Below are 26,145 nucleotides of genomic sequence, written 5' to 3'. Positions count from 1 at the left end.
TCAGAACACGACAATAATGCACAAATATTTCTTCAACACCATTAGTTTGTGACATTCAATAATTAAATAACTGTTCATTAAATAAAAAAACACATACAAGTATCATCAAAGTTATGCAATAGATACATTTCCAAGAGCAGGCATGTAATTCAAAATTATTTTTCCTGGAAGCAATAATGTCATAAATAGAGGCTGCTTAGCAGGAAATCTGTGGAATTCATTTTTCTACATGGAAAGAAATTAATTGTCTTCTAGTTTGCTGCCCAAAAACAAAAATTAGAATATGTGGTTCGACAATATTAAAATGGATCTTAGAGAGATAGGATGGGATGATATGGATTTGATTTATCTGGCTCAGGATATGGACCAGTGGAAGGCTGTTGTGAACATGGTAATGAACCTTCGGGTTCCATAAAATGCTGGGAAAGTCTTGAGTAGCTGCAGATTTTGCTTCTCCTCAAGAAGGGCTCAGCTCCACAAGTAATAAATAACAATGCACTCTTTGGAAGTGCTGACAGGTTGATTCTCTTCTATTGCGAAAAGTGTGATGTTGGTCTGTGTGTCGAGGACTACTACGACCAGTGGCACACGCATGTCAAGTGTGAGAGCACTGAATGGACTTAAGTGACTGTGAAGTGACGCAGTTCACAGTTGCGTACAGTCTGAACAAAGGATTATTGTATACAGTATGATTATTTTTTACAAANTGCATAGAATGGAAAATTTGTTGTGTTTTCTGAAAGTCTGCAATTTTAAAGACTTAGGGCCATTTAAATTCTGGCTGCAGCAGGATTTTGACAATTTAAGAGTCTGTACTTCAAAGGTTTAATAAATTGTGACATGTCTAACCGTTGCTGGGCAACAGGAGGTGGCACAAGTTACCACACAGACAGACCCTTGATAAATGGTCAGTTGCCAAGTTACACAACAGTAAGGAAAGCTGTGTTTCTCCAAGCCGTGCCGAGCAGAGCTGAGCCAAAGCGAGCTGGTTGCTATGCAGCAATAAACAACTCTCGGCAGCGTTCCCCAGCAAAGCCTGTAAACATGACGATTATGCAACAGTAAAGCGAGGTGGGTTTTCCACTGTCCGACTGAGGGTTTACAAGGGAGACTGGAATGCATAAGCAGTTAGTTGAAATGTAGCAGCTGCCGAAGCCAGTTAGTATTTGGAGCATTCGGCGGAGTTAATATCTACCAGTCGCCGGGTTCAGTTGTAGCGAGTGAATTGTGATAGTGATGAAGAAGCGTCTAGAGGACCTTGTAAGTGACAATAATTGGGACACTGTAAATTGTGTAAGTGTAAGACAGTGTGGAATAAATTTGCTAGAATCAAGACCGGTGTGAAGTTATTTGTCACATGACATACCCAACACATGACAATTTGGTGTCAGAATTGTTTACGAACTTGAACACGCCACAAGTTACAACGAATTATACTCCCACATGATGGAGATGGAAAAATTGTTCGACCGCCTGCTGGAGAAAATAGGAAGTCTGATAAAGAAGATTTCATGGCAAAATTAGATGCCAACCAAGTAAAAGCAGATGCTGCCGAGTGGAGATGCAAGAAATGCTGGCAAAACTAAACACCAATAGAAAGAAAGGCAAAGAAGATTTCCTGGCAAGAATGGATGCCAATATGAAAGCCTGGCGAGAAAAGGTAGACGCCAAAATTAAAGTCTGGCGAGAAGAAATCCGCTTGATGCGGATTGAGACAAAGGATACCCGAAAAGAGATGACAGCCTGCCAAGAGATGGAGCGACGTTTAGAAGAAGAGCCATCCTCAGTGGACTTGAAACCCGAGGTGGCACAAGAAAAAGAGGTAGCTGTACAAGACGCCACAGTGATGCTGGTCAGAAAACCAAAGAAGAAATGGCATAGGGACCAAAAACTGGCCGTGGAGCACCACCGCCAGGAACCGAAGGATACGACACGGGAAAAGTGTGGACCCCAGAAGAAATTGGCCGTCGCCCACAGAGGGATGACATGCCGTGCGAAAGTGGCACGGCAGAATGAAAACTTCATTGGGAGAAACTGCACCAGACCCATGGTCGAATGAGCAACCCAGAGAGTAGTGCCGCACTCAGGAAGAATTTACAGATGTACCATGAAGGAAAAAGAGGAACAGAGGACCGAGGCTGCAAGCAGATGCTGTACGTGAGAAAGAAGAGGGAAACCGTGAACTATATTGAAGGGTGTGGATCAGAACAGCAATCACACCTGGGAAGAGGAGACACGAGCAAGAAGACCGTTGATGAGAATTTCAGAGGAAAGATTGCGAAACAAGTAGTCGTTACTTCGAACAGGTTACGAAAAATAAGAAAATGTACCTTGTGGAGGGGTAGGTCCCCTCCAATATGGAAAAAGAAGCATGAGACATAGGAGGAGCCGGTAACGTAAAAGCGAGAGTGAATGTGCAATGGATGAATGTGATACAACTGGATCTCCTGACAAGTTAGCAGGAAACGTCTTGAGACAAGCTGATCTTAAGAAGGGAGCGGATGTAGTGTTTGAGGAATGGGCAATGGGAAGAAAGGAAATGTTGCAAGAATAGCCTCGGAATGAAAGGACTGGTGATGCAATGTTAGGCTATTCGGCACGAACAGCCTTAAGAAGGGAGCAGTGTGACATGTCTAACCATTGCTGGGCATCGGGAGGTGGAATGAGTTACCACAAAGACAGACCCTTGAAAAATGGTTGGTCAGCAAGTTACGCAACAGTGGAAACGAGGTTATGCAACAGTAAGGAAAGCTGTGTTTCTCCGTGCCGTGCTGGGTAGAGCTGAAGTGAGCCGAGCCGAGGTGAGTTGGTTGCTACGCAGCAATAAACAACTCTTGGCAGCATTCCCCAGCAACGCCTGTAAACACAACGTTTACACAACAGGTGAAGCATCGAGTATTATACTGCCACAAAATGGAGATGCAGCAGATGATGGAGTTTCTGCTGAATGAATTGAGGGCTGATAGAAAAACCGACAAGAAAGAAATGGAGGCCAGTAGAAAAGCCCGGCGAGAAAAGATGGATGCAAAAACGGAGGCCAATCGAGCAGAAATGAGAGCCAGTCAGGCAAGATCAAAAGCTATGTGATAAGAGATGGCCGCCACATGAAAAGATGGACACCAGCCACAAGGAGATAGTGGCCAAAATCGAACCCAGTAGAGACATAAAGATGATGGCCTGCCGAGAAATGATGGAGGCATGTCTCAAAAATGAGCGAACGTCAGTGGACAGGTGATTTGAGGTGGCCCAACAACAAGTCCCCGTAGAAGATGCCGAAGTAATGCCGGTCGGAGAACCAAAGAAGTAAAGGCATAGGGACGGAAACCAGCGAAAAATGAAGAAACAGACCCAGGGAAAGGATGGGTGCTGAAGACTGGCCGTTGCCCGCAGAGGGACGAGCTGCCGTGTGAAAGTGGCATGGCAAAAGAAAACCGTCAGGAAGGCATCCCGCCATGCAACAGTGGCATGGTGCAAAAGGAACAGCTTCAGGAAATCTTGGACCCAAGGAAAGTGTGGACCGCGGCATGAATTGGTTGCCGACAGAAATATGACTAGCCGTGCCGGTGTGACATGGTGCAAGGGAAATTTCATAAAGAAATATTCAACCAGGGTCAATGCTGAACAAGAAACCTGGAAAGGATGAACAGAGGAAAATAGACGCTGGAAATGCAAAACGAGAATAAAGGTGCCAACCAAGAATGCTATTGGAGGGTGTAGATCAGGACAGAGATTGCAACTAGAAGGTAGAACTCGTAAGAAGACCATCTATGAGACTGTTAGCGTGAAGATCAGAAAGCGAATAGTCAGATCTTCTGTCAGCCTATGACAAGACAAGATTGGACCTTGTGGAGGGGTCGCCCCCTACAAAACGGAAAAAGAGACTGCATGCAGAGGAGGAACCGGTAATGCAGAAACACTGATCTCCCCAGCATGAATGAGGAAAGAATGAAGGTGAGGAGTGAATGTGATACAACGAATCGACAAATGCTGGACCATTGAATTGTTCAGGACAAACAATCTTAGAATAGTCACTGCATGAGGGGTAGCCAAACCAAAAGAAGACGCAGCATGCACGGCCTTGAAAGAAAAGGAATGGGGATGTACCATTAGGCTGTTCGGGATGAACAACCTTTAGAAGGGAGCAGTGTGATGTGGATGGCGCAACAGGAAGTAGGGGTCACATGAACTCTGCGTTTCCACAAGTGACGCCAAGTACCCCCACTCCTCCCATCATTATGCAACACTCAGTAAACACCCCTCCATGCTAGGCTGTGACGTCACGAAATAAGGCGGGTCTGTGCAGCGACTATTGCTAGGCAATGCGTAGGTAGGAACACCTGACACCACCTGATATCTGTTGCCGAGCAGCAATGTGTTCTCTATGTTGTCCGTGCCGAGCCTAAATAAGGACCAGCGAACACTAATCAAGAGTAGTGAGTATTGAGTTACTAGAGAGATAGATACTAGTATTGAGGATGGAGTGTTCAGTATGAATTGAAGTCCATTGTTATTGAGTTGTATCAAGTGAAGGGAAGTGACTACAGCAGGAAAAGTAATTGTGATACTGCAGATGGCAGTAATTGTGAAATTGTGAAATGTAAAACTGTAAGAGTGAATGTGGAATAAATTCGCTAAATCCAAATGGCATGAAGTTATTTGTCGCGTTACATACCCAACACATGACAATATTAACATTAATATTAATATAATAAGGAAAGGCATAACTGGAAAACATTTCACAGAGTTTCAGTGAGCAGGTTAGCTTAAAGTTTAATGTTTCTGACTTGAACTTAGGAGGTACCTAAGTTGAGTATTGGCTGCGCTATCCTGGCAGAGACCTTCTCTTTAATTGGAAATAAACCAAAACTATTTTATTCCAATCCCATCCTGTTCACCACAAAACACACTTTTAATTTCCTGTCAACTGCTTATACTGCAGCATTAAGTAATTTACGAATCAACCATACACACCACAGTCTTGGAGCCTACAGACTCATTGCGACTGTGTGGCCTGAAGCCAGGACCTGGAGGTAAGTTCTTCTGAACACAGCAGTTGACCCCAGGACTGAAGTGAAGTTCCACATGAAACCTACGATACAAAACAAAACACATGAATCCATTATGAAAACAACTATATATTATCACCAATTATGCCAAAATTTACAGATGCATTTAAATATGTTCACATCATATAAAATTCCATCTCTTTGTTTTTACCACTTTCTGCTACAAATAAATGTGTTTATCAGTGTTGAGACTTCTTATGGCACCTTGCAATTCCATAAATCTAAACTCACTGATGCCATCAGAATGCTGACAAATAAAGAAATGCCTTACTTCAGCTAGATACTGGGAAAAAGGACTAATTAAATATCATCAACTCTTATGCTTGCCAAACAGCTATCTGGATGCATCTCCATATTCTTCTACCAATAAACATATTAGTTTGGAGAATTCAGTAGACTCAACTCATTCTGACCAATATGTCCAGATAATCATTAAAAGATTCCCAGGGGCTTTCGGCATTTTCAAAATGGGCAGCACACAGGCTTACTTCATCTCTATTGACATTGTACTTCTTTTGGCTTATTTTGGACTTCACCCATCATCTGGTATATAAAAGACAAAAAAACCAAGACGTTTCAGAGACTGGATCTGTCTCCAAAATGTCGTGTTTTTTTTTGTCTTTTATATACCAGACGATCGGTGAAGTCCAAAATAAGCCAAAAGAAGTACAGTATACACCATCGTCAGAATCCTTTCAAGTCTATCTACTGACATTGTTTTTGTTAAGAATGTTGGATCTGGCTTACATAAACTGTGGGGGATGGTGATAACAGCAACACAATACTTCTGTGCTGATGAGTACATCATGTGATAAATAATGTTCAGTTCAACATTTTCAGTAACATCACATAACAAATACTGCGCTGAATGTATGAGAGTACATGGGATCTGTATGTGCTCATACATATTGAACAAATTCTTAAAATTGTGAGGTAAGTCAGGGATGATGGAACTTGTTACCCATTCTGTTTCCTTGCAATTTACATCAGCAAACATTACTTATCTTGGACCAGTAACTGAACGAGACGTTTGGAGAATCAGAGCTAACCTAGAAACAAAGAATTATATGAAACCCCTGAGGTGATAGCAGATATTAGTCTGTTGTGTGGGAATGGCTGGGTAAACATATTTCTGTGGAAATGGACACACATGCAACAGTGGAGGAATTGTTGGGAGTGATGTTTTCTGTGGGGTCTGTCCCGAGGTTATATGGTGAGCATGAACGAGACTAGTTAGTTGAGAGTTCACAGTTGGGGCAGGGTTAGTTGGGAGAGTCACCAGTAGGTAAGGATGTGAACACGAAAGATGAGGAATCTGCATTTTGGGGAGCCATAAAGTTGCAATGGCTAATGATGACAAACTGAGAAAACTTAATGTGTGTTGTAGTGATTCACAGTGCATGTGAATTAATGAGACTGTTATAATTACATATAAAAAGTAAACGGATCCCTGTAACAGGCCGTGGAGGCCTATAGAGTTGTGAGATGTTGAGGTTCCCACATTTTCTAGACAATCGGCTCATAAGTGGCAGTAAGGTTGTCAGCCTTATGTGCCGGCTGCCCTTTACCCCCAAGAATATTCCAACATTCCTGGTACTAATTTCTGTTAGAGGCTGAGTCAACCCCAGGGCCATGGTGTGGCTGGAAGGATTAGGTCAATTGAAAAACAATCAAATGACCTCATCGGGACTTGAACCTGAGACCTTCCGGCTTGTAGCATAGTGCCTTAACCAACTATGCTACCGCGTGCCCCATAATTACTTTTAGTTACAATTTATAAGTGTTCAATAAATCCAATTACCACTCCAAACCCTGAATCAAGTCACTAACACATTACAATATTAAAAGAAGACTGAAGAGGTTGGGTGCTCTGACCGGATCAAACAAAGGTGGTAAGAAAATTTCTGAAAGTGAGCTGGGAGGAAGAAGAAGAGTGGGAAGGCGTGAGACAGTTGAAGATGTAGAGATGCCTTTATGAAGGTGGAATGTGAAAAGGAAAAATGCAAATAAGAGAGAAGAATGGACATCTCCCATAAAGGAGGCCAAGGTTCTTTGAGGAATGCAGAGCCAAGGAGTAAGTACATAAGTAAATATACTGATCTTAGTACATAAAGCAAATTCTTGTGATACATACAGATGAATCTGACAGGACACTTTCACATGCCTATTTTAAGCAGGAACATTATTATTCAAACCCAGAATGTGACAGCACCTTTCTTCAGAGCAAGGGTCCTTGGTGGGGTCCTCATACAACATGACGACGATCTGTGACATATAGTTGAGTTCTGACACCATGCTTACATATTCCATTGCTCTGCGCCATTGCTCATCTTTCTGCACCTGCAAAGCATTATGCATGTGAGGTCACAACAGAACTCTCTCACACAGCAGTGATTACAATTCTACTTAGAACTGACAAAATGACTCACATCAAGTAGACCACCATAGCGCAGCACAGTAAGAAGTGAGTGAACATGACTTTCACTGGTGAAATACAGGCGTGTCCGCACATGTCGTCCTGGGCTTGATACGCCATGTGAATAACTGGAAAACACTTCGTATGTTACTACAACTACAATAAAAGGACATTTCACAGCATTCAAAAACATTCACTGAAGAACTGCAAGAACATTTGAAGACAGGTTTGTAAATTTGGACAGTAAGTATAGAAATAGGCCACACCATAGCCCAAGCGGTTAGTCGCTGGCTTCCCACCGCGGTGGCTCGGGTTCGATCCCGGGTCTGGTCAAGTGGGATTTGTGGCAGACAAAGTGGTGTTGCGGCTAGTTTTCTCCGAGTATTTCAGTTTCCCCTGTCAATCTTCATTCCACCAATTGCTCCACAATCACCCTCACCTATCATCTGGGGCTGGTACAATAGGCTAGAAGTGGCTGCGGTACAAGGGACTTAGTCCCACACCACTAGCAATAAAAAAAAGTACAGAAATGCAGCAGCCAGGGACATAAAAATTCAGCACTAAATTTACAAGAATTTTATGATACTTTTATTTTATAAATAAGTGGATATACAAATAGCATATTATTATTAGTCAGCTATTAAATGTATATGGGGTTAACAGGTAGATTGAAATGCAGTTAGCCAAGCCATAAAAGCGTGACCTTAATTCTTCTGAGGCTGAAACTGTTACTCGAAAATTGAAGTGCTATAAATCACCAGGAACTGATAACATTCCATCACAATAGATTGAAGGATGAGGTAAAACATTACATTCTGAAACCTACAAACTTATTCATTCTGTCTGTAATAAGAAAGAAATGTCACAGCACCGAAGAGACTCCATTATTAAACCTATTCTTATGGGAGGATAATATAAAAAGGGTTCTTACAGAAAAGTGTGTGGACCTAACTCATTTCACTCAGGAGACAATTCAGCAGAGAACTCATGTGAACACAGTGATGAACCTTCAAGTTCAAAAAAGTTCAGGGAAATTCTTGACTAGCAGATTGACCACTTTTTCAAGAACTGTGACCACTGAGTTAGTTACATGTGTGCTAAACGGGTTAATATTTTGGCAGTTTCAATACATTATATCAATTAATGTTCCTCACCGTGGATTCAATCTGTTGACAGTCTCCTCTCCAGACTCCTCAATGTTGCGCTGCAGGTCAGCACGTATCTTCTTCAGCAATGGTGTACAGATTCCCTGTCCAATTGTCAACTTCTCCTGCACCGTAAGCCCATACTCCTAACAGGAATGAAAGTCAGGACAAGTTACAAGTTATTTTTAGACTTGTATGAAGTACAAAGGTGGATGGTTCTACCTGGGATAATAGGGCCATTAGAAAATCATGTGTAACAATGGGTAGTGAGAGAAGAGGTGCAGTACTTGTTAAATCAGAAACCATTAATATCTGTAGATTATAAACGGTTCTGACGATGGTGTATAACACATAGAATTACTTTACTGGGTCTTCTCTAGAACAGTGTTCCGCAACCGGTGTGCCGTCACAAGGTGAAAGGTGTGACATGAACTTTTACCTATTGTAAGAAATTAACTGTCGAATTGTATTCGTTTTATTTTATCCCAGTTACTGTGTTTCATATGCTTGTATTTTATTCTCAGCCACTGCACTGATTAAATAAGATGATGCTTGTTTATTCTTTATTACACGCCATGATCTTTTATGTACAGCAGTGTTGTATTCTAAGAAATTATATGAAAATTATTTACTCACACTTGTTGTTACATCATAGTTTTCATTATTGATTTATTTTTATTTTTTTTACATCTACGTGGCTTCTTTTATATACTTACTGCATGTTCTGTGTACGTCCTTTTCCCTAAAACTGCAGGGATTAGCAAGGGTTTCCTTGTCTTTTATAACGCTGTTTTGGTGTTTGCCCCTGTTTGTTAGAAGTTAGAGCTTCTTCAACATTATGACTTTCTTCCTGAAACGATGCACCCACCGATTGTTGGACATCATTTAAAATTATAAATATTTAAAAAATAAGTCAGTATATGTGTCGCATCTTCCATTTGAAGAGTAGAGATCTCGCATTTTAAATTGTTTCAGTTCTATCACAGCTGTGCTCTGAAGTAGTTCGAAAATTGTGGTTGCTAGTTAGTCTTGCTATTTTCTATTACTATTACACTACTTTATTTTTTCAAGATGGATAATACAGAGTGTTTCCTCCATGAGTGCAAGTAGTAAAAGCATTGAGCCCGAAAAAAAAGAAACAAAAATTAGTACACTGGCAGTATGGTGATAATTACTTATCTTACGTTTTTTTTTGGTGTGGTGATAAAATGTGCCCAATCCCCGAGTGTATCGTTTGTGGTGAAAAACTCAGTAATACTGCTATGGTTCTCAGTAAATTGAAATGACATTTGTCAACAAAACATTCTTCTCTAACAAGCAAAGGTGTCAATTATTTTCGTCGCTTGTTGGAACAAAACAGAAAACAAAGAACGTTACTGACTGCGGCAGTATATGTTTCAGAGAAAGTACAGGAAGCAAGCTATAAGGTAGCCGAAATTATCATAAAGGCCAAAAAACCACACACAATAGCGGAAACGTTGTTAATGCCTGCTTGTAAAGAGATGGTGAAAATAGTCCTGGGTTCAGAAGCTGATAGTGAAATTTCAAAAATTCCTCTCTCTACTGACACAATCAGTCGCCGAGTTATTGACATGTCCACTGACATTGAAGCCATTATGAAGGAGAAAATCAACAGCAGTCAGAAGTTCTCGCTTCAGATCGATGAGTCCACCGATATTAGTGGCCACGCACAACTTCTTGCTTACATTCGATACATCGATGGAGATGTAATTGCAACAAATTTAATTTTTTTGCAAAGAACTTCCCGAGCGAGCCACCAGTGAAGAAGTATTTCGTGCCACTAATGAATATGTGTTACGTAATGAATTAAGATGGAAGGATTGGGTTAGTGTTTGTACAGACGGAGCCGCTTCTATGACAGGCTGTGTTAAAGGATTTGTAGCTAAAGTATGCAAAGTAAATCCTAACATACGATGCGATCATTGTCTCATTCACCGCGAAGCCATTGTTGCTAAGTCTTTGCCATCTTCTCTGAAAGTTGTGCTGGACGAAGTAGTAAAAGTCGTGAACCTCATCAAATCGCGGCTTTTTTCCGTTTTGTGTCAGGAAATGGAATCAGAACACACTACACTCCTACTACATACAGAAGTATGGTGGTTATCATGAGGAAAAGTGTTGATGCGAATATTTGAACTTAATGAGGAGGTGCGTGCATTTTTGACTGTTGAGGGGCATGAGTACGCGAATTTATTTGCAGATGATGAATGGATAAGTAAGTTGGCATATCTTTCTGATATTTTCGTACACTTGAACGAGCTGAACAGAAAGATGCAAGGTAGGAATGAAAATATTCTAACTAATACGCATAAGATACAAGGATTTGTAAATAAGCTGAATTTGTGGATACAGAGAATTACAGATGAGTCGTTTGAGATGTTCCTGACTGTATGGCCACTTACTGATGGCAATAAAGTGGTGATGGAAATTAAGACATCAAAGAGGGAGCAGCTCAAATCCATCGATGAAGAAATGAGACTTGCATTGTCAACGATTCCACCACAAATCAGGTGCCTGTGCGCAGCTACGCAGGCGCAAGTATCACATTGAGAGTATGAGTAGAATTACTGTATTTACTTTAATAGCAATACAAGTGAATTTTCCACACTCTACAGTGAATTAAAGTTCATTAATTGTCGATTTTTGTCTAATGATAATAAAATAACAATGTAATATTATAATAATAAGTTGATTGCCTTACGTATTTATATTATTTGTCTGATATCAAGCGCTTTTGAGGGGAATAACATTTTGGTGTGCCGTGCTGAGTCATGGATACCTCATGGTATGCTGCGAGTAGAAAATGTTGCGGAACACTGCTCTAGAAAACCAGATGATGGGGGAAGGTCCTAAAACCCAGTAATTCTGTGCACTAATATTTGTCTTACAGTCAACTTATCCAGCTCATTGAGGTTTGTGGTTCTCACAGGAGTGGCTATGAGGAGTACTATCTTCTGGGATGTGACACCATGTAGTCTTGTAAATCTTTACCAATGTTCTGGAAGCAAGTACTGCCTCCATCTTGAGTTGCTGCTTGCTACCTGCCTGTTTGACCTGAAGATGGAAGCAGTATGTTCCTCGAAAACATCAGCTAAGTTCTATTAAACTAGATGGCATCACACCCCAGGAGAAATGCTTCTCCTGCTCTGTCAGAGCAACACGTTATTTGTAGGGACTGCTAANCATACAGCTTTGAGAGTAACTTACAGAGATATCTTAGCAGTGAAGAAAGCAGTCTTCTGGGATTTTGCACCGTGTATATGTAGTGTTAACCGACGTTTCGGAGGAACGTATCGCCTCCATCTTCAGGGTAAAGGAAAAATATAAGAAATCTGGTCTCTTCGCTTGCGGATTTCTTATACTTTTCCTTCTACCCTGAAGATGGAGGCGATACGTTCCTCCGAAACGTCGGTTAACACCACATATACACGGTGCCAAATCCCAGAAGACTGCTTTCTTCACTGCTAAGATATCTCTGTAAGTTACTCTCAAAGCTGTATGAAACAAAAAGGAAGTGACAAAAGAGGCAGAACATGCACTGGGGCATATGGCTGCTGATATAACCTGTAATACCATGAATAACAACATGGATGAAAACAAGATTACAGACTTCTGTAAATGGCTTCACAGCAAGATAAAGTCGCTTTGCGTAGGCAGACTCACCAATGTCTAGAATGGCAAATATACCTGTGGGATGACAATGTCGGCCAAATATTTGGCATTAATATATAACTCTTCAGCTTGTTCAAACTGTAGTGTGTGCTGGTTGTGCTGCAGGTCATACTTTATGCAGTCATAGATGTCAGGGATCTTGGAGATGTCAAAAGTTTTGTTCTTTGTGCAGAAATCCTTCTCAATCTTGCCCCAGCGTCTTCCCATCAATTCCCACGTTTCCCCATGATACAAAACAGCATCTACAAAGCACAACAAGATTCTTTTGAAGAATATTAATAATCTTTGCCACAGTGCACCACCTTGGTAGTGGTGGTGGGTGTGGCTTTGTTGTGGTGGCAGTATAAGTGTACTATTATCATTAAATTCCAGAATGATAATATTCATAAAAGTTCAAGTTAAAAAATAAAAGGATTTGCACATCTCTATCGCACAGTTTTGTTTGTACTGAAATGTTTTGTGTTCAGTGTCCAATCCTGTCTCAAATGGTGTTTCCCAACTGGACAGGTATGAAGTACCTTTGGTCTTGGGATCATCCTTCTTGATTCGCACAATATCCATCAGACGTTGAATTAGGTCCTGCACATGCTCACAGCATTTCACTGGATTCTTAACAAAGTCTAATGCAGTGGAAATGCTCAGTGCATTTCCAGGATTGATCTTTTCACGGTCCTCTGCTGTGAAATCTCTATCCTGTTGCATCAATTCATGCAGGCGAGACTTTGCCCTGCACAGAACAAAAACCAAGAACACTGACAGGATTCTACTATTTTTAATAAATGAAGGGTTAAAATTAACAAGATTACAATTAAACATGTTTATAAAATGACATTAATATAATTTTTTTTAATGCTAGGGGGGTGGGACTTAGTCTCTTTGTCCACCACAAATCCCACTTGACCAGACCCAGGATTGAACCAGGGCCGCTGCGGTGGGAAGCCAGGGACTAACCGCTTGAGCTATGGCGTGGCCACATTAACATATAAGTAAAAATGTCTTACTTACTGAGATATTCATTTCCATAAATTATTTTTCTTACACAAACACTGACCTATGGTAAAAAAGTTAAAGCTATCACCATAACTGGCCGTGGGGGCCTGTGAGACACTGAGGCCCCCACATTTTCTAGGCAATCTGTTCACAGATGGTGGTGAGGTTGTCAGCCTTATGCACTTACCGCCCTTTACTCCCAGCAAGATTACTGATATTCATTTCTGTTAGAGGCTGAGTGGAAACCAGGTCCCTAAGACAGCTTGAATAATTAGGCCAATTGAAAATTCCAGTGAACTCACTGGGAATCAAACCCACGACCTTGTGACTTGTAGCATAGTGTCTGAACCATGCTACTGTGTGCCCCCTGACCAATGGTAGAATAAAATAAATGTTCTACCTACTCTGAACAGTCTACTTGTCTTGATAACATTCTACTTCACTAAGAAGCATTTTATTTCTATTCTTTAACCTTTAACGGCCAAATGTTATATATATGCGCAGCAAGCAGCACCCGAGTTGGCCGAATGTTATATATATATGGCAGGACATGTGCTCTCTTTGCGAGTGCTAACAGTTTGACCTTGGGTTTGAAACCAAAACAAATGCTTGTAAGGTCATGTCAGCGGTTCATTCCTTAGCTCTGAACAATGAAATCCTTTATCACGATACTGGTTTTGATACTATTAACGTTTAGATATGACTGTTTATGACCTGCTCAGCCAAATATAGCCCAGCTTTGTTTCGTGAACTGATGAGGAAATATTCATTGACGCTTGCATATGAGTGCTTCCAGAGCCTTCAAGGAAGTCTGACGCATTCAAGGATTGGTTTTCAGTGGCGAATTATCAGTTAGAAAGTCAGTGTCAGACTGTCATATATTTCTTTGTATATCATTTTTATTTTGGGTCTTGGAAGAGGTATAAACCTACTGAGCCAGTATTACTTTGTGAGTAAAAGGCATCTTCACCACTGTGACTTTCGGTATCAGTGTCGGACTGGCACTCTTTTTGACTAGTATTATAATTACTTTGCATCACTATTTTGCGAGTATTACTAACAGGTGAGAGTGTCACTTTGTCAATCATCATAATTTATTCAATTTTGCTAGAACCCCCTTCCTCCAAGATAATCCTTCAATTGGGCAAGGCGAATATCACGGTCAGTGGCATTTCTCGGTGGGAGGCCAAGGTTATCTGGGGCCCAACTGAGTAAACTGGAGGTGAAACATTCAAAACACTGGCCAACCAAAGAGAAACAAAGACGTCGTGTGTTTCACTAAATAAGAAAAGCAGGAGCAGGCTCTTCTATTGTAAAAAGTGTGATTTTGCTCTGTGTGAGGTGGAGTGCTTTGAGAAGTGCCACACGTGTCAGTGTGAATATCGTAGTGAAGTGACTGTGAAGTGACACAGTTCAAACTCGCGTACAGTAATATTATTGTATATAGTGTGATTATATTTACAATATCACTAAGTCTCAAAGATGAATATAACAAGGCAAATATCACGGTCAGCGGCATTTCTCAGGGGAGGCCAAGGTTACCTGGGGTCCAACTGAGTCTACTGGAGGTGAAACATTCACAACACTGGCCAACCAAAGGGAAACAAAGATGTCATGTGTTTCACTAAATAAGAAAAGCAGGAGCATGCTCTTCTATTGTAAAATTTGTGATGTCACTTTGTGTGAGGTGGACTGCATGTCAGAGTGTATCATAAACTGTGAAGTGACGCAATTCAAACTCGTGTACAGTCTGAACAAAATATTATTGTATATAGTATGATTATATTTACAATATCACCATGATTCAAGGTTGAAGAAAAAATAACGGGTAAGTCCTTGGGAATTTCATAACATATATAATAAAGATTATATTTTGCACTTCATGACAAAATAATCACAGTTAATTTTCGTTAGTAAAAATTGCTTTTTTGTGTATATGTAGAAAATTGTATTGTCTTTCAGGTTGTTTTTAGTTTATGTTTCTATGTTGCATAGAATGGAAAATATGTATTTTTTTCTGAAAGTTTGCAATGTTAATTAATTAGAGCGATTTAAATACCGACCACAGAGGGCTGCCAGCAATTTAAAAGTCCATACATTAAAGGTTAACCTCTACTTGCCTTCCAAAAGTTCTGATAAACAAGGCTCTGTATAAATTAATATGAAAGAGTTGTAACAGAGCACTTTCAATTGTACAGGATTATTGATTAAGGAAACAGTGTGGGAGTGGATTTACTGGGCTTGGGATACAGACCAGTGGTTGGCTCCTGTGAACACAATAACGAAACTTCAGATTCCATAATGGGTGGTGAAATTCCTCACCAGGTGAGCAACCATTAGTTACTTAAGAATGATTCTCCTTCATGTGAGTTTAGTAATCACATTTGTTGTTCAGGTGTTATTGTGTGAGATTATGATTTATTAGTTTCATTTAGTTACTCACTCCTCAGACTAGTGAATCAGCTCTTGCTGTCTATCTACGAACTCATATTAAACATATTCCTAACCATTGTTCTTATCAGGACATGTTTTCACTTTGCAGTATGAGAATGTGAAAAGCCACTGTGATAATGAATCCATTTAACACGGGTAAAATTAAGACACCAAAAATTTGACAGTAAATACTTCCTAACTACCATCATACAGTAAGAACATATTTTAATCTCTCTGTGAAAACTGGTATATGCCATGCTTATGAGAATTGCATAGAACTGATAAAAATAATCAAAAAACTCAAAATAACAGTTAAAGATAATCCTGAAAAATTAAGAAAAAAAGGACTTGCAAAGTAGACAGTGTACACTTAGCAGGGCCATTTGACAAAAGGAATTATAAAATAAATAGTTAAAATATGACCAATTCTTGCTTCATAGCAAGCTAATATTCAATTCAGATGCCATGATTCACTGTTTTTTGTTACTTATTCAAAATGGTGAAAAGTCAAGACTATAGGACTGGTTTGTGTATAAGAAGTCTACATATTATGTAATTCAAGGGATAGTTTTCTGTTGAGACATCCTTTGCATTTGCAAATGGAACCTACATGTTTTGGTACTTGCTGGAATCACAGTCATTATCCAGGAGTCCATTTGTGTTGGCTGACTTCACCATTTGCACCAGGATTGGCGTCAGCTCTCCCTCCAAAGCGAGCAGTCCCTTTGCAAATGCTGCAGCTGTCATTTGGACACGACCTTCATCTGATGCATATATTTTAAGATCATGGCGAAACGTAGAGTGAAGGCGAAGAAGGCCCAGGCCTTGTGTACCAGCGTATTCACCTGTACCAACCACATTCAATGCACATTCCACAATAATAATAACAAAAGATAGTATGAGTAACTTAAGAACAGAGAGAAACCTGTCATGAAAGATTCTGAAACTTTTGCTTATCTTTACAGCTCAACAATGTGATGTAACCGTATTTTCATCCTTTGTCATTTTAGTCTGCCTCTTGCCAAAATAAAGAAAGAAAAGAAAAGCTGCCTTGTAAAGTGATACATCCTTCATGCCTCAATCACTTTCTCATGCATTAACTGGCCAATTTATATGAAACCTGGCAAATTGGCCAAGTTCTTGGATGACATACATTTATAAAAATCATGTATTGCATTGTAAGAATCAAATATACAAGGCACAACAAATTTACAGTAAAAAAAATTGTGCTATTTAATGTAGGATATAGAAAATCTGTTTTATTTGAAAAATATGCATCATGAGGCTAGGAGAAACAAAGTGCAGAATTTTAATTCTATTTTTAATGTAGATACAAAAGAAATTGAGTTTTTTTCCAAATAAAGTACCAGTTACAATTACAAGTAGAGATGATAAGAACAAATGCAATATTATGAAAAACAGATGTTTGTAGGAATCATAATCATCATACTGATATGTTGGGTTTTGGACTTTATCCATCGTCCTGGTTTTTAAGATAACAAATAAAAACACGACGTTTCGGAAACTGGATCTGTTTCTGTCCTCAGGTGAAGGAAAACACCTATTCAGTTGGGTCCCTTAGAAAGAGCTAGCCTCAATCACTGGACAAACCAATGTCACAAAACATGAAGATTATAAACACCTGAGACCAGGCTAAGTCCATGAGAGCTAATAAGAAAAATATTCATAACAAATTTTCTTATTAGCTCTCATGGACTTAGCCTGGTCTCAGGTGTTTATAATCTTCATGTTTTGTGACATTGGTTTGTCCAGTGATTGAGGCTAGCTCTTTCTAAGGGACCCAACTGAATAGGTGTTTTCCTTCACCTGAGGACGGAAACAGATCCAGTTTCCAAAACGTCGTGTTTTTATTTGTTATCTTAAAAACCAGGACGATGGATAAAGTCCAAAAACCCAACATATCAGTGTGTTATACACCATCGTCAGAATCCTATAGTAACTACATAATCATCATATTTAACAACAAATTTAAGGTAAACTGTTGACAGTTACAGCCTGAAAATACCAGCAGCTACATAAAAAAGGTGATGGTATTTACAGGCACTTCACAAGTTTAATCCAAATTGAGTTAAACAACAAAATAACAGAGTATGTCAACAGTAATAATTTTTTGGCTGCTGAATTACAGAAATCATAATACAGCAGGTTTTAATTACAGATGTGAACAATTAATTGCATTCTGTGCAATACAACAAAGAAACACAGTGAAAATGAAATGTCTACAAAATAATGTTAATTCTAAGCACACTAAGCAGAAGAAGCTGGAAGCGGCCTCCGTAGTCTAGAGGTAACGTTCCCACCTCATGACTCGTGGTATGCAGGTTCAAATACCCGGCGGAGGTTGTCGAATTTTTAAAGGCGGAAAAATTCAGGGAACAAGTCCTCCGGGAGGGACTTTAAGCCATGTGTCCCGTGTCGTAACTTTACGGCACGTAAAAGAACCTCGTATCTCCAAAGGAGATCACTGAGCCAAATTCCAGGACGTTTCCCGCCCAACAATAGTCTCTAAGGCCTCTGATAGATGGGGTAAGCATATAGACACCGCTAAGCAAGTGGCCGAACTCGCTTGCTCGGCGGGACTGATGGTACACACCATTATCGGTAGGGTATAGAGACTGGTAGAATATCATAGAGGGAAGCACAATGGACCAATACAGGTCTAAGTGCATGGGGAAACCCACGCTCTCCAATAACTAACTAACTAGGCAGAAGCTGACATGGATTATGCCAATAAGGAATACAAGTCAATTACAAGCATATGAAATGAGATTACTAAAAATCAGCTATCTGAATGATATGAACAAATATGTTCATATATAACAAAGGAAGAAACAATAAGAATTTAAACCACAGTACAAATGTACAACGGTTATAAGCAAACCACCTTATAAAATTCTTAAGCATAAAATAACTGGCAAGACATTCTCAGGACAGCCGAAAAGAGAGACAGACTAATAGTGATGACAGGTTGAAAATCTTTAGCATAAAGGAGTGGTAGGAGGAGCAGGAAGAAAAGTGAGGGATATAGAAGAGAACACAACTTCTGGAAAGTCTTTTCATGCCTAAAATGAGATAATTTTGTGTGTGGGATGTGAGGAATCCTGTAAAAAATAAAAATATATGCAACTATAATTTTATATGTGGTTTTGTATGCGTGTGCAATTTAGATCTCCTACCTTAAGTAAGAATTGATTAGACTGAAGATGTTTCAAAATAGGGTGCTGTGGGGAATATTTTCTCTAAGAGTGAGAAGTAACAGAATACGGTGAAAACTGCATATGAAGGAGATTCATAATCTGTACTTTTCACCAAATATTAATTAGGGTGATCATTTCAAGGAAGATGAGATGGGTGGGTCATGTACCACACATACTAGAGATGACAACTACACAAACAATTTTAGTCTGATCTTAAAGAAACTGAATGTGAGAGTGTCAATTTGAATCATGTCTCAGAATCAGGTTCCATGGTAGGCTCCTGCAAAGAGGGTAATAAACCTCTGACATTATCTACAGAGTGAAAACCATCTTGATTACCCAAGCGACTACTAGCATTTCAAAAAGAACACTGTTCTATGGAGTTAGAGTGGCTGGATAGTGTAACAAGGGGTTGATTAATTTGTTCTTGATACCATAATTTGTTTTGTTTAGAACACAAGTGACCACCAATACACTTGGTCGTCGACTTACGACCGACTTCCGTTCTGACTCACAGGTCGTAAGTCTATCTGGTCGTTTGTCAGCCATATATTTATTAGGAGTATTTTTTAACCTTTCTAATCTTTTTATCATCTTTATAATTTATTTTTAAAAACTGTTACATTTTAATAATCATTTATTTTTCATTTCTTTCTGGTCGTAAGTCGACAACTAAGCGTAATGTGAATTCAGAATTTTGAATAAATGCACCATCAACAAAGTAACAAGATAGTTTTCAGGGGTAAGTTCATAAAACAATTCAAATTCTTTAGAAGAAGTGGATAAGTTCCAACCCATTCCCTTTCAGCCATTAGTTATGAGTTAACTGAAGAAATAGCAGCTGTGTAAGTGTATGATCTACATCAGGTTCCGCCACAAAACAATCACCCTTCTAGTGTTTCTACTCGCATACAAAGCAGCAGATAGCTGGCTCAAGAGAGTGACTAGCTACTAAATGTAGATTGAGTGTGTTGGACTACGAACCACTGAGGTGTCTACCTTGGCCACCTGGGTACATGCATCGGAAGATGCGCCCCAGTTCTTCTGCTTGTATACGTCCCGCAGGCGTGAGTTCTCCACCCCATTTGAGGATCAGCACCAATGATGGCTCTTTGGGAGCATCTGTCAACATAACAACACTAAAAAGATAGAAGAAAGGCACAAGAACAAATTTATAAGGACTACAAGTATAATGACATAATAAACACTGTAAAGTTGATGTGTTCCTTTTGAATTATCATGTACCTCTCAATATTCACAATGAAAAGATTACCTGCAGCAGAGTGTCCTGTCTAAAATACGATGGGGTACCCAAAAGAAACCAAATTAATTTTTTTGTGGGCAGAGCTTTTGTAGTACCGCGTTTTGCCACTATGAGCGCATAGAGCTAACATTCCTGAGTCGATAAGCCGACTACCGTTGCTTCAGAAGGTAAGGACTAGTTTCGACAGAGTTTATAGTGACAACTGTTTTGTGTGATTGTCGTTTTTGCAATGGCTGATTTTCATGAACAGCGTGCGGTGGTGAAATTCTGCTTTTTGCTCGGGAAAAGTGGAACAGAAACTCTTGAAATGTTAAAAACGGTGTACAAGGACGATGCTATGGGGAAAACTCAAGTGTTTGAGTGGTTTTCCCATTTCAAAAATGGTGAAATGTCAATTGATGACAAACCTCGTTCTGGTCGTCCTTCCACGGCCCGAACACATGAAAATGTTGAAAAAATTCGTGAAATCATCAAGGAAGATCGATGACGGACCATTGAAGAAATCGTGGAGCTGTCAGGAGTGACTTGGAGCTCAGTTCAGCGAATTTTGACAGAAATTTGGGAATGAAAACAGTGGCTGCAAAATTCATGCCACGACTGCTGACTGCTGAACAAAAACAAGGTCGCGTGGAAGCATGCTGTGCTTTGAAAGAAGAGTCCCGAAATTATCAAAACTTTTTTTTTCGAAAATTAACAGCGTTTTGCTGATGTTGCTGAGGTGAAGGAAAAAACGATGGAGGCGCTGTCAAGCATCTCAAAAGATGAATTTAGACAATGTTTTGAAAAATGGAATAAAAGACTAGACAAGTGTATTAGTGTAAGTGGAGAGTACTTTGAAGGGGATTGAAGGTTTGTGCTTAAAATTTGAATAAATAAGTTAAAAAAAAATAAGTTCGGTTTCTTTTGGGTACCCCCTCATATAAGTTCAGCTCCAGGCTATTTCAAAATGAGAGAAGTTCTTAGTGTCAAGATACGGGGATGCATGAACAACCAGAATGAAAAAAAATTCCAATAAAGGTAAAGAGTTTATGGGACACCTATTGCAACAAAACTATCTGCAAGAACATATATGGAATACATAAGAAAATTACGCAACTTCCATCGCATATCCAGAGTCTTCTTCTTTCTTCATTCTTTTTAAGTGTAATTGAAAACTTCAGTGTTATGATATAAGGACAATATTAGTACAATGTAGAAGACAATAGTAAAATTAATTTTATATGACCTTGATGGATTCACAAAGAAGTCCATGAAGGCGTTAACATATATACCACAGTGAGACAACAGACCAAGGTGGAAAAACAAACATGACTGTATACAGTGGCATGCAATGTACTGGGATCTTTGGTAGAAATCATCATAGTTTATTTTGCAAAACATAATGCAGAAAACCTCAGAACCTCTAACTTTTGTGGTAGTGCTGCAATCTGTCTCCAATTTACTACTGGGCAACACATTTACAGCTCTTACATCTTACATGAACACAGTAATATAATTCATTATTGAATCCAAATTTGGATAATACATGCAACCATTCACTATTCAAAGTTGAGGAATACTGTTTACTCTAATATACAGTCACGTGGATGCGATCACAACTGATTGTGTCTACAGCAGTAACAGTAGCTGCAATAACAGTAGTAGAGATAAACTGTTCCGTACTAAAACCTTTACCATCATCAGAGCTGGAGCCACGGGGTCGGCCCTTTGGCTGATATTTCATCTGCACCTTGCGATTAATGCCTGAGAAATGCCCGTACCTGTCCAACAGAATGATGTTTTAACATTACATCCTTCTCATATAAGGGAGATATGATATACAAATCAGAGAAAATGTTCAACATTTTACATCTGTCAATTTAAGACTTTCCTTTACTTATAATTCTACTTCCATTGCCCCATTCTGGTTAGCTCTGTATTATACTTATTCTGCTTACAGATTACTGTTTGAATCTACTGCACCCCAGAAAAACAACGGATGAAGTTCTCACTGCCTTTCACAGAATTTCATGATCTGTTCAAGGTAGAGGTTCCCAAACTGCAGGGAGTGTGTCCTGGGCAGACAAATGAGGCCTTGAGAGAAATATTGATTTTTCATGCCAAATGCAGCTGAAATAATACTGTCTACCTTGTCTATAAGCACTCATTAAAATTGTTAATCTGGATATAAAAAATTGTTAAATTACACTTTATTATGTATCAGCAATATGCATAGGTAAATGAGGAGCACTGTGCAGTATTTTCATTTAGAAACTGTAATAACTTTCTCTCAATCTGATATCTTACCAATTGAGAGCTAGCTGATGATACACAGTGAAAATAAGTGTGCACAGGGCTACATTCGTTTCAATAAAAGTAAAATGGGAGCAGGGGTAATGAGTGTTTGGTGAATGCCAAATGGGCAGCATCATATCAAAAAATTTTGGTATCACTGATGCTGGGGCAAATCACAATGTCATATGACACAACACATTAATATCTTGTTCTGAGACAAAATGTGGCTCTAGTATATGAATTCACACAGATAGTCAAGCTATGCTAGAATGTGTAGATTCTATGTTAACTGATTTATGTATTATAAATTTTATCACCATATGATTAAGCACATTTATTGTTTGTTTATAAACAATCTCTAATGACATGTATAAGATCTGTTCTGCGCTATCACCTGAATTTGTCAATGTTCAGTCTAAGAGGAAAACTTATGCCATTGTGTCTGTATAAGTACCCCTGCCTGTTCTTCCTAGTGAAGTTCTGAATCAAGCAGTCTATTTTAATGAAATTTAGTATGAAAGTTATGTTACTGTGAGGGGCTTAACTACAAACTAAAGCTCTATCAGCAATACCGAAAAGCAGAAATAAAATTTCCGAGGAGGGAGCAACATGGTGCTACTCAATGAAAATGAAAATTTTGTGTGGCAAGATGTCTGGCAAATATGCATGTTTTGTGAAGGTCATTTTTTCCTTAAAGAAACAGATTACTTTCAGTTTAATGACAATAACTGATGTACTACTGTAACTGGGCATATATTTTAGGTAGATTTCAACAGATAGTAGTTATGCATACAATCCTGAATGTTAAAAGGTTATAACATGGTGATGGAACAAATCTTTTCGGTTTGTTAAAGAAATTCCATAAAATGGAAGGCAATACCAGAAGCAATTTTTTGCAAAAGCATTTTACTGAATTACATAACTTCAAATTACAGGTTTAGTATGCATCTTTATACATTTAAAGGAAAGCAGGTATCCTAAAATGCTTTTCAGAACCTATAAAAGTTAAAGTTGTCCCTGTTGTTAAGTAATTAAATAATTAAGCAATATGCTATAAAACGTACTGGGGAGTGGATGTATGGCTCCACCATTCTTGCCCTTGGCACTAGATGGGGGTGAGTGCTCACCTTCAAGTCCTGGCCGCTTTGCACCCTGGTACCCATTGGATAAGAGGTGGGCTGGGCCCCAGAGCAAGACTGAATGCTATGGAGAAGAGAAAAATCTTGACCCACTGGGGCTCAAAACCCAGCAGTTCAGCCTGTAGCCTGTTGCTATACCAAGTGAGCTATCCCTCCTTATATTCCCACCCCACCTGAACATAGCTTATACCAGCTGTAGCCTGTCAGTAGCTACTCACATCTCCAGGACACTCTTCAGCTGCTCTAGCTTGCCTTGCTTCTCCTCTATCTCAGGGTCAGCTGCTCGGTGCTGTATCTCATTCAACAGCGAACGTGCTATGTCAAGGATTTCCTGCAACTGCTTTGGTCGCTTCAGCTTCACGTGACCATCTTTGTATCCATCATATTTCTCAAAGATCTCAAAGAACCTGCAATATAAATCCTACTATACAGAAGGAAAGCAATCTAATGTTTCAGATCCTGTGATGGCATCTTTATAACACTGCAGAGGCTGGCTATACAGAACAGCCATGTGACCCAAGTGTTCAGCTATATCTTTTTCCTTACGGTTATTTTCATACATCTTGCACATAATAAGGAAATAAAGGGAAGCCACTTACCAGAGAAAGACCCAGATTAATGGAAAGACAGGATAAGATATTTTGACAAACAAGACAGTGGTCTCCACACTGTTGTGAACAAAATATGTGGAGTCTTCACGCCCTTGCATCTCCATTTCTCATTTTAATAAAAATATATTTCATATTTGGGAAATAAGACTGAAATACTTGAGAGTTAGCAAAATTATAGGATTTAGTAAACTGTCATAAGCGAAAATCACTGCTTGAAACTTGTTCAGAGAAATTTATTAATGAACATACATTCTTTTCTTACCTATGCAAGCAGATATGCATAGACACATGCATACAAACAGGTAATAATTTTCACTTTCTTGAGTTTCAAATCATAAAATGTATATAGTTTCTTCCATAATTACTTTTGAAAATTAATTTGTACACACTTGTACAGATTAACCAGTTTTCCCCAATATTTTCCATCCCTGATATATGTACTATATGATTTCACATCTCAAAGATAATTATGGACAAACATCACATGAATTTTAACTTCTATCCAGTAGCTGGCAGCCATACTGGGACCCAGAATAATTATACAGTCACGGAAAGTTATCCTAAGAGCTAAAATTCTTAAATGGTGGTTAAAAGACATTAAGAAATGAATTTCTTATGTGGTAATTAAATAAAATCATATCTTAGAGTTCATACACAATGCAAAAATCATGTGTATTACAATTCTAGCAGAGTTGCTAAAATGTGCCCTAAAAACATCTGCCATGATATGATTAGGAATCCTTATGCAATGACTCATTATGATCACATTCTGGAGTAGGAATTCTGCTGGCAACTTTCATGTATAAATATGCAAAGTGATAATCAAACTGTTGAAAACAGAAGAAAATATAATGAAACAACTGAATTTTATCTAACTCACAAATATTAACTTTCATGAATAGCCTGCAGCCATGGTAGTATTTCAGACATATATTACATGTGTTTCCAGTAACACTGAACTTCAATATGACAATAGCACATTAAGCTTGCAAATAATTCAGACAACCCCATGTTTATGGCGTACAAATTTTATAGAAACAATACAAAAAGAGTAAATGTAATTTTAATTATAATCACTGCCATTATTAACACATTCAGGACTGGAGGGGCCAATTGGCCCTCTACGTTTCTATAGCGTTGTGGACTGGGTGGGCCAATTGGCCCTTTTCTGACGCGTTATGTTGCAACCGACTATATCTCACTGTGTGGCCATGTTGCATCATAACTACTGCGTAGTTGACCTCGGGAATGTTTGCTAGCTTATCCAGTAACATGGTCATGCTCATTTCCTGTCACACCCTAAAGAAAAAAGCCTTTGTTCGAGTCCAAGCTTCCACGTATGAACAACATGAAGTTAGCAATGCAACATGGATCAGAGACGAAAGCAGTTGCAGGCGAGGCGTTCTCTCGGAAAATAAGAAATATTAGATTTGTTCTCCAATGAGCTATCAGATTTGCCAACTGCTTCGCCTTCTGATAGCGAGGCCAGCCTCAGTGAAAGTGACAGTGACAGGGGTCACAGGGCCCCCCAAAATATTTTGTCCAGTGAAAGTGAGAGCTCCGATGAAAGTATCCAGAGATATCACATGCGCAAGCACTTCTAGGAGCTCTGGTAAGTGTTCTCCAAAATTTTTGTTCATAAAATTAATTAGGAGATTTTATATTAACCCTTTTGCGCGGGCATTTAAATTCCGCTGCCGTGTCTCTCCGGCGGTAATATATTCAGCCGTTCATTTAAATTTTGCTCGAAAATGATTTATTCATCATTGTTCTTAAATTATATGAGACAGGAACATGAAACTTTCACTAAAATGATCTTAAAAGGTGGTTTTATAACCTAACCTTATAATATGAGCGCCCAGTATCTCGGCAATGGAAGCAGTTGGTTTAGAATTTGAG

The 26,145-nt window shown here is 39.2% G+C and overlaps 1 protein-coding gene across 13 annotated transcripts in view; it reads right to left on the bottom strand.

The window, feature by feature from the left end:
* LOC111870405 (inositol hexakisphosphate and diphosphoinositol-pentakisphosphate kinase) overlaps positions 1-26,145 on the bottom strand; it is a 112,280-nt gene that overhangs the window by 32,207 nt on the left and 53,928 nt on the right. For 9 of the 13 annotated variants that reach the window (XM_023862662.2, XM_023862663.2, XM_023862661.2 and 6 more), the window contains exons 11-20: positions 23,854-24,042; positions 21,885-21,982; positions 19,943-20,080; positions 16,351-16,585; positions 12,836-13,044; positions 12,333-12,559; positions 8,637-8,773; positions 7,496-7,610; positions 7,279-7,406; positions 4,972-5,089 (exon numbers count right to left, since the gene is read on the bottom strand). In XM_023862662.2, coding sequence (XP_023718430.1) covers positions 4,972-5,089; positions 7,279-7,406; positions 7,496-7,610; positions 8,637-8,773; positions 12,333-12,559; positions 12,836-13,044; positions 16,351-16,585; positions 19,943-20,080; positions 21,885-21,982; positions 23,854-24,042 — 1,594 coding nt within the window. The remainder of the gene's footprint in view (positions 1-4,971; positions 5,090-7,278; positions 7,407-7,495; positions 7,611-8,636; positions 8,774-12,332; positions 12,560-12,835; positions 13,045-16,350; positions 16,586-19,942; positions 20,081-21,884; positions 21,983-23,853; positions 24,043-26,145) is intronic. The other 4 variants (XM_023862668.2, XM_023862665.2, XM_023862666.2 and 1 more) reach the window with 4 other exon arrangements.

The sequence above is a fragment of the Cryptotermes secundus genome, unplaced genomic scaffold (genome assembly GCF_002891405.2).
Source record: "Cryptotermes secundus unplaced genomic scaffold, Csec_1.0 scaffold1114, whole genome shotgun sequence".
NCBI lineage: Eukaryota > Metazoa > Arthropoda > Insecta > Blattodea > Kalotermitidae > Cryptotermes > Cryptotermes secundus.
Note: the sequence above shows the minus strand (reverse complement) of the source record. Positions and strands in the feature narration are given on the sequence as shown.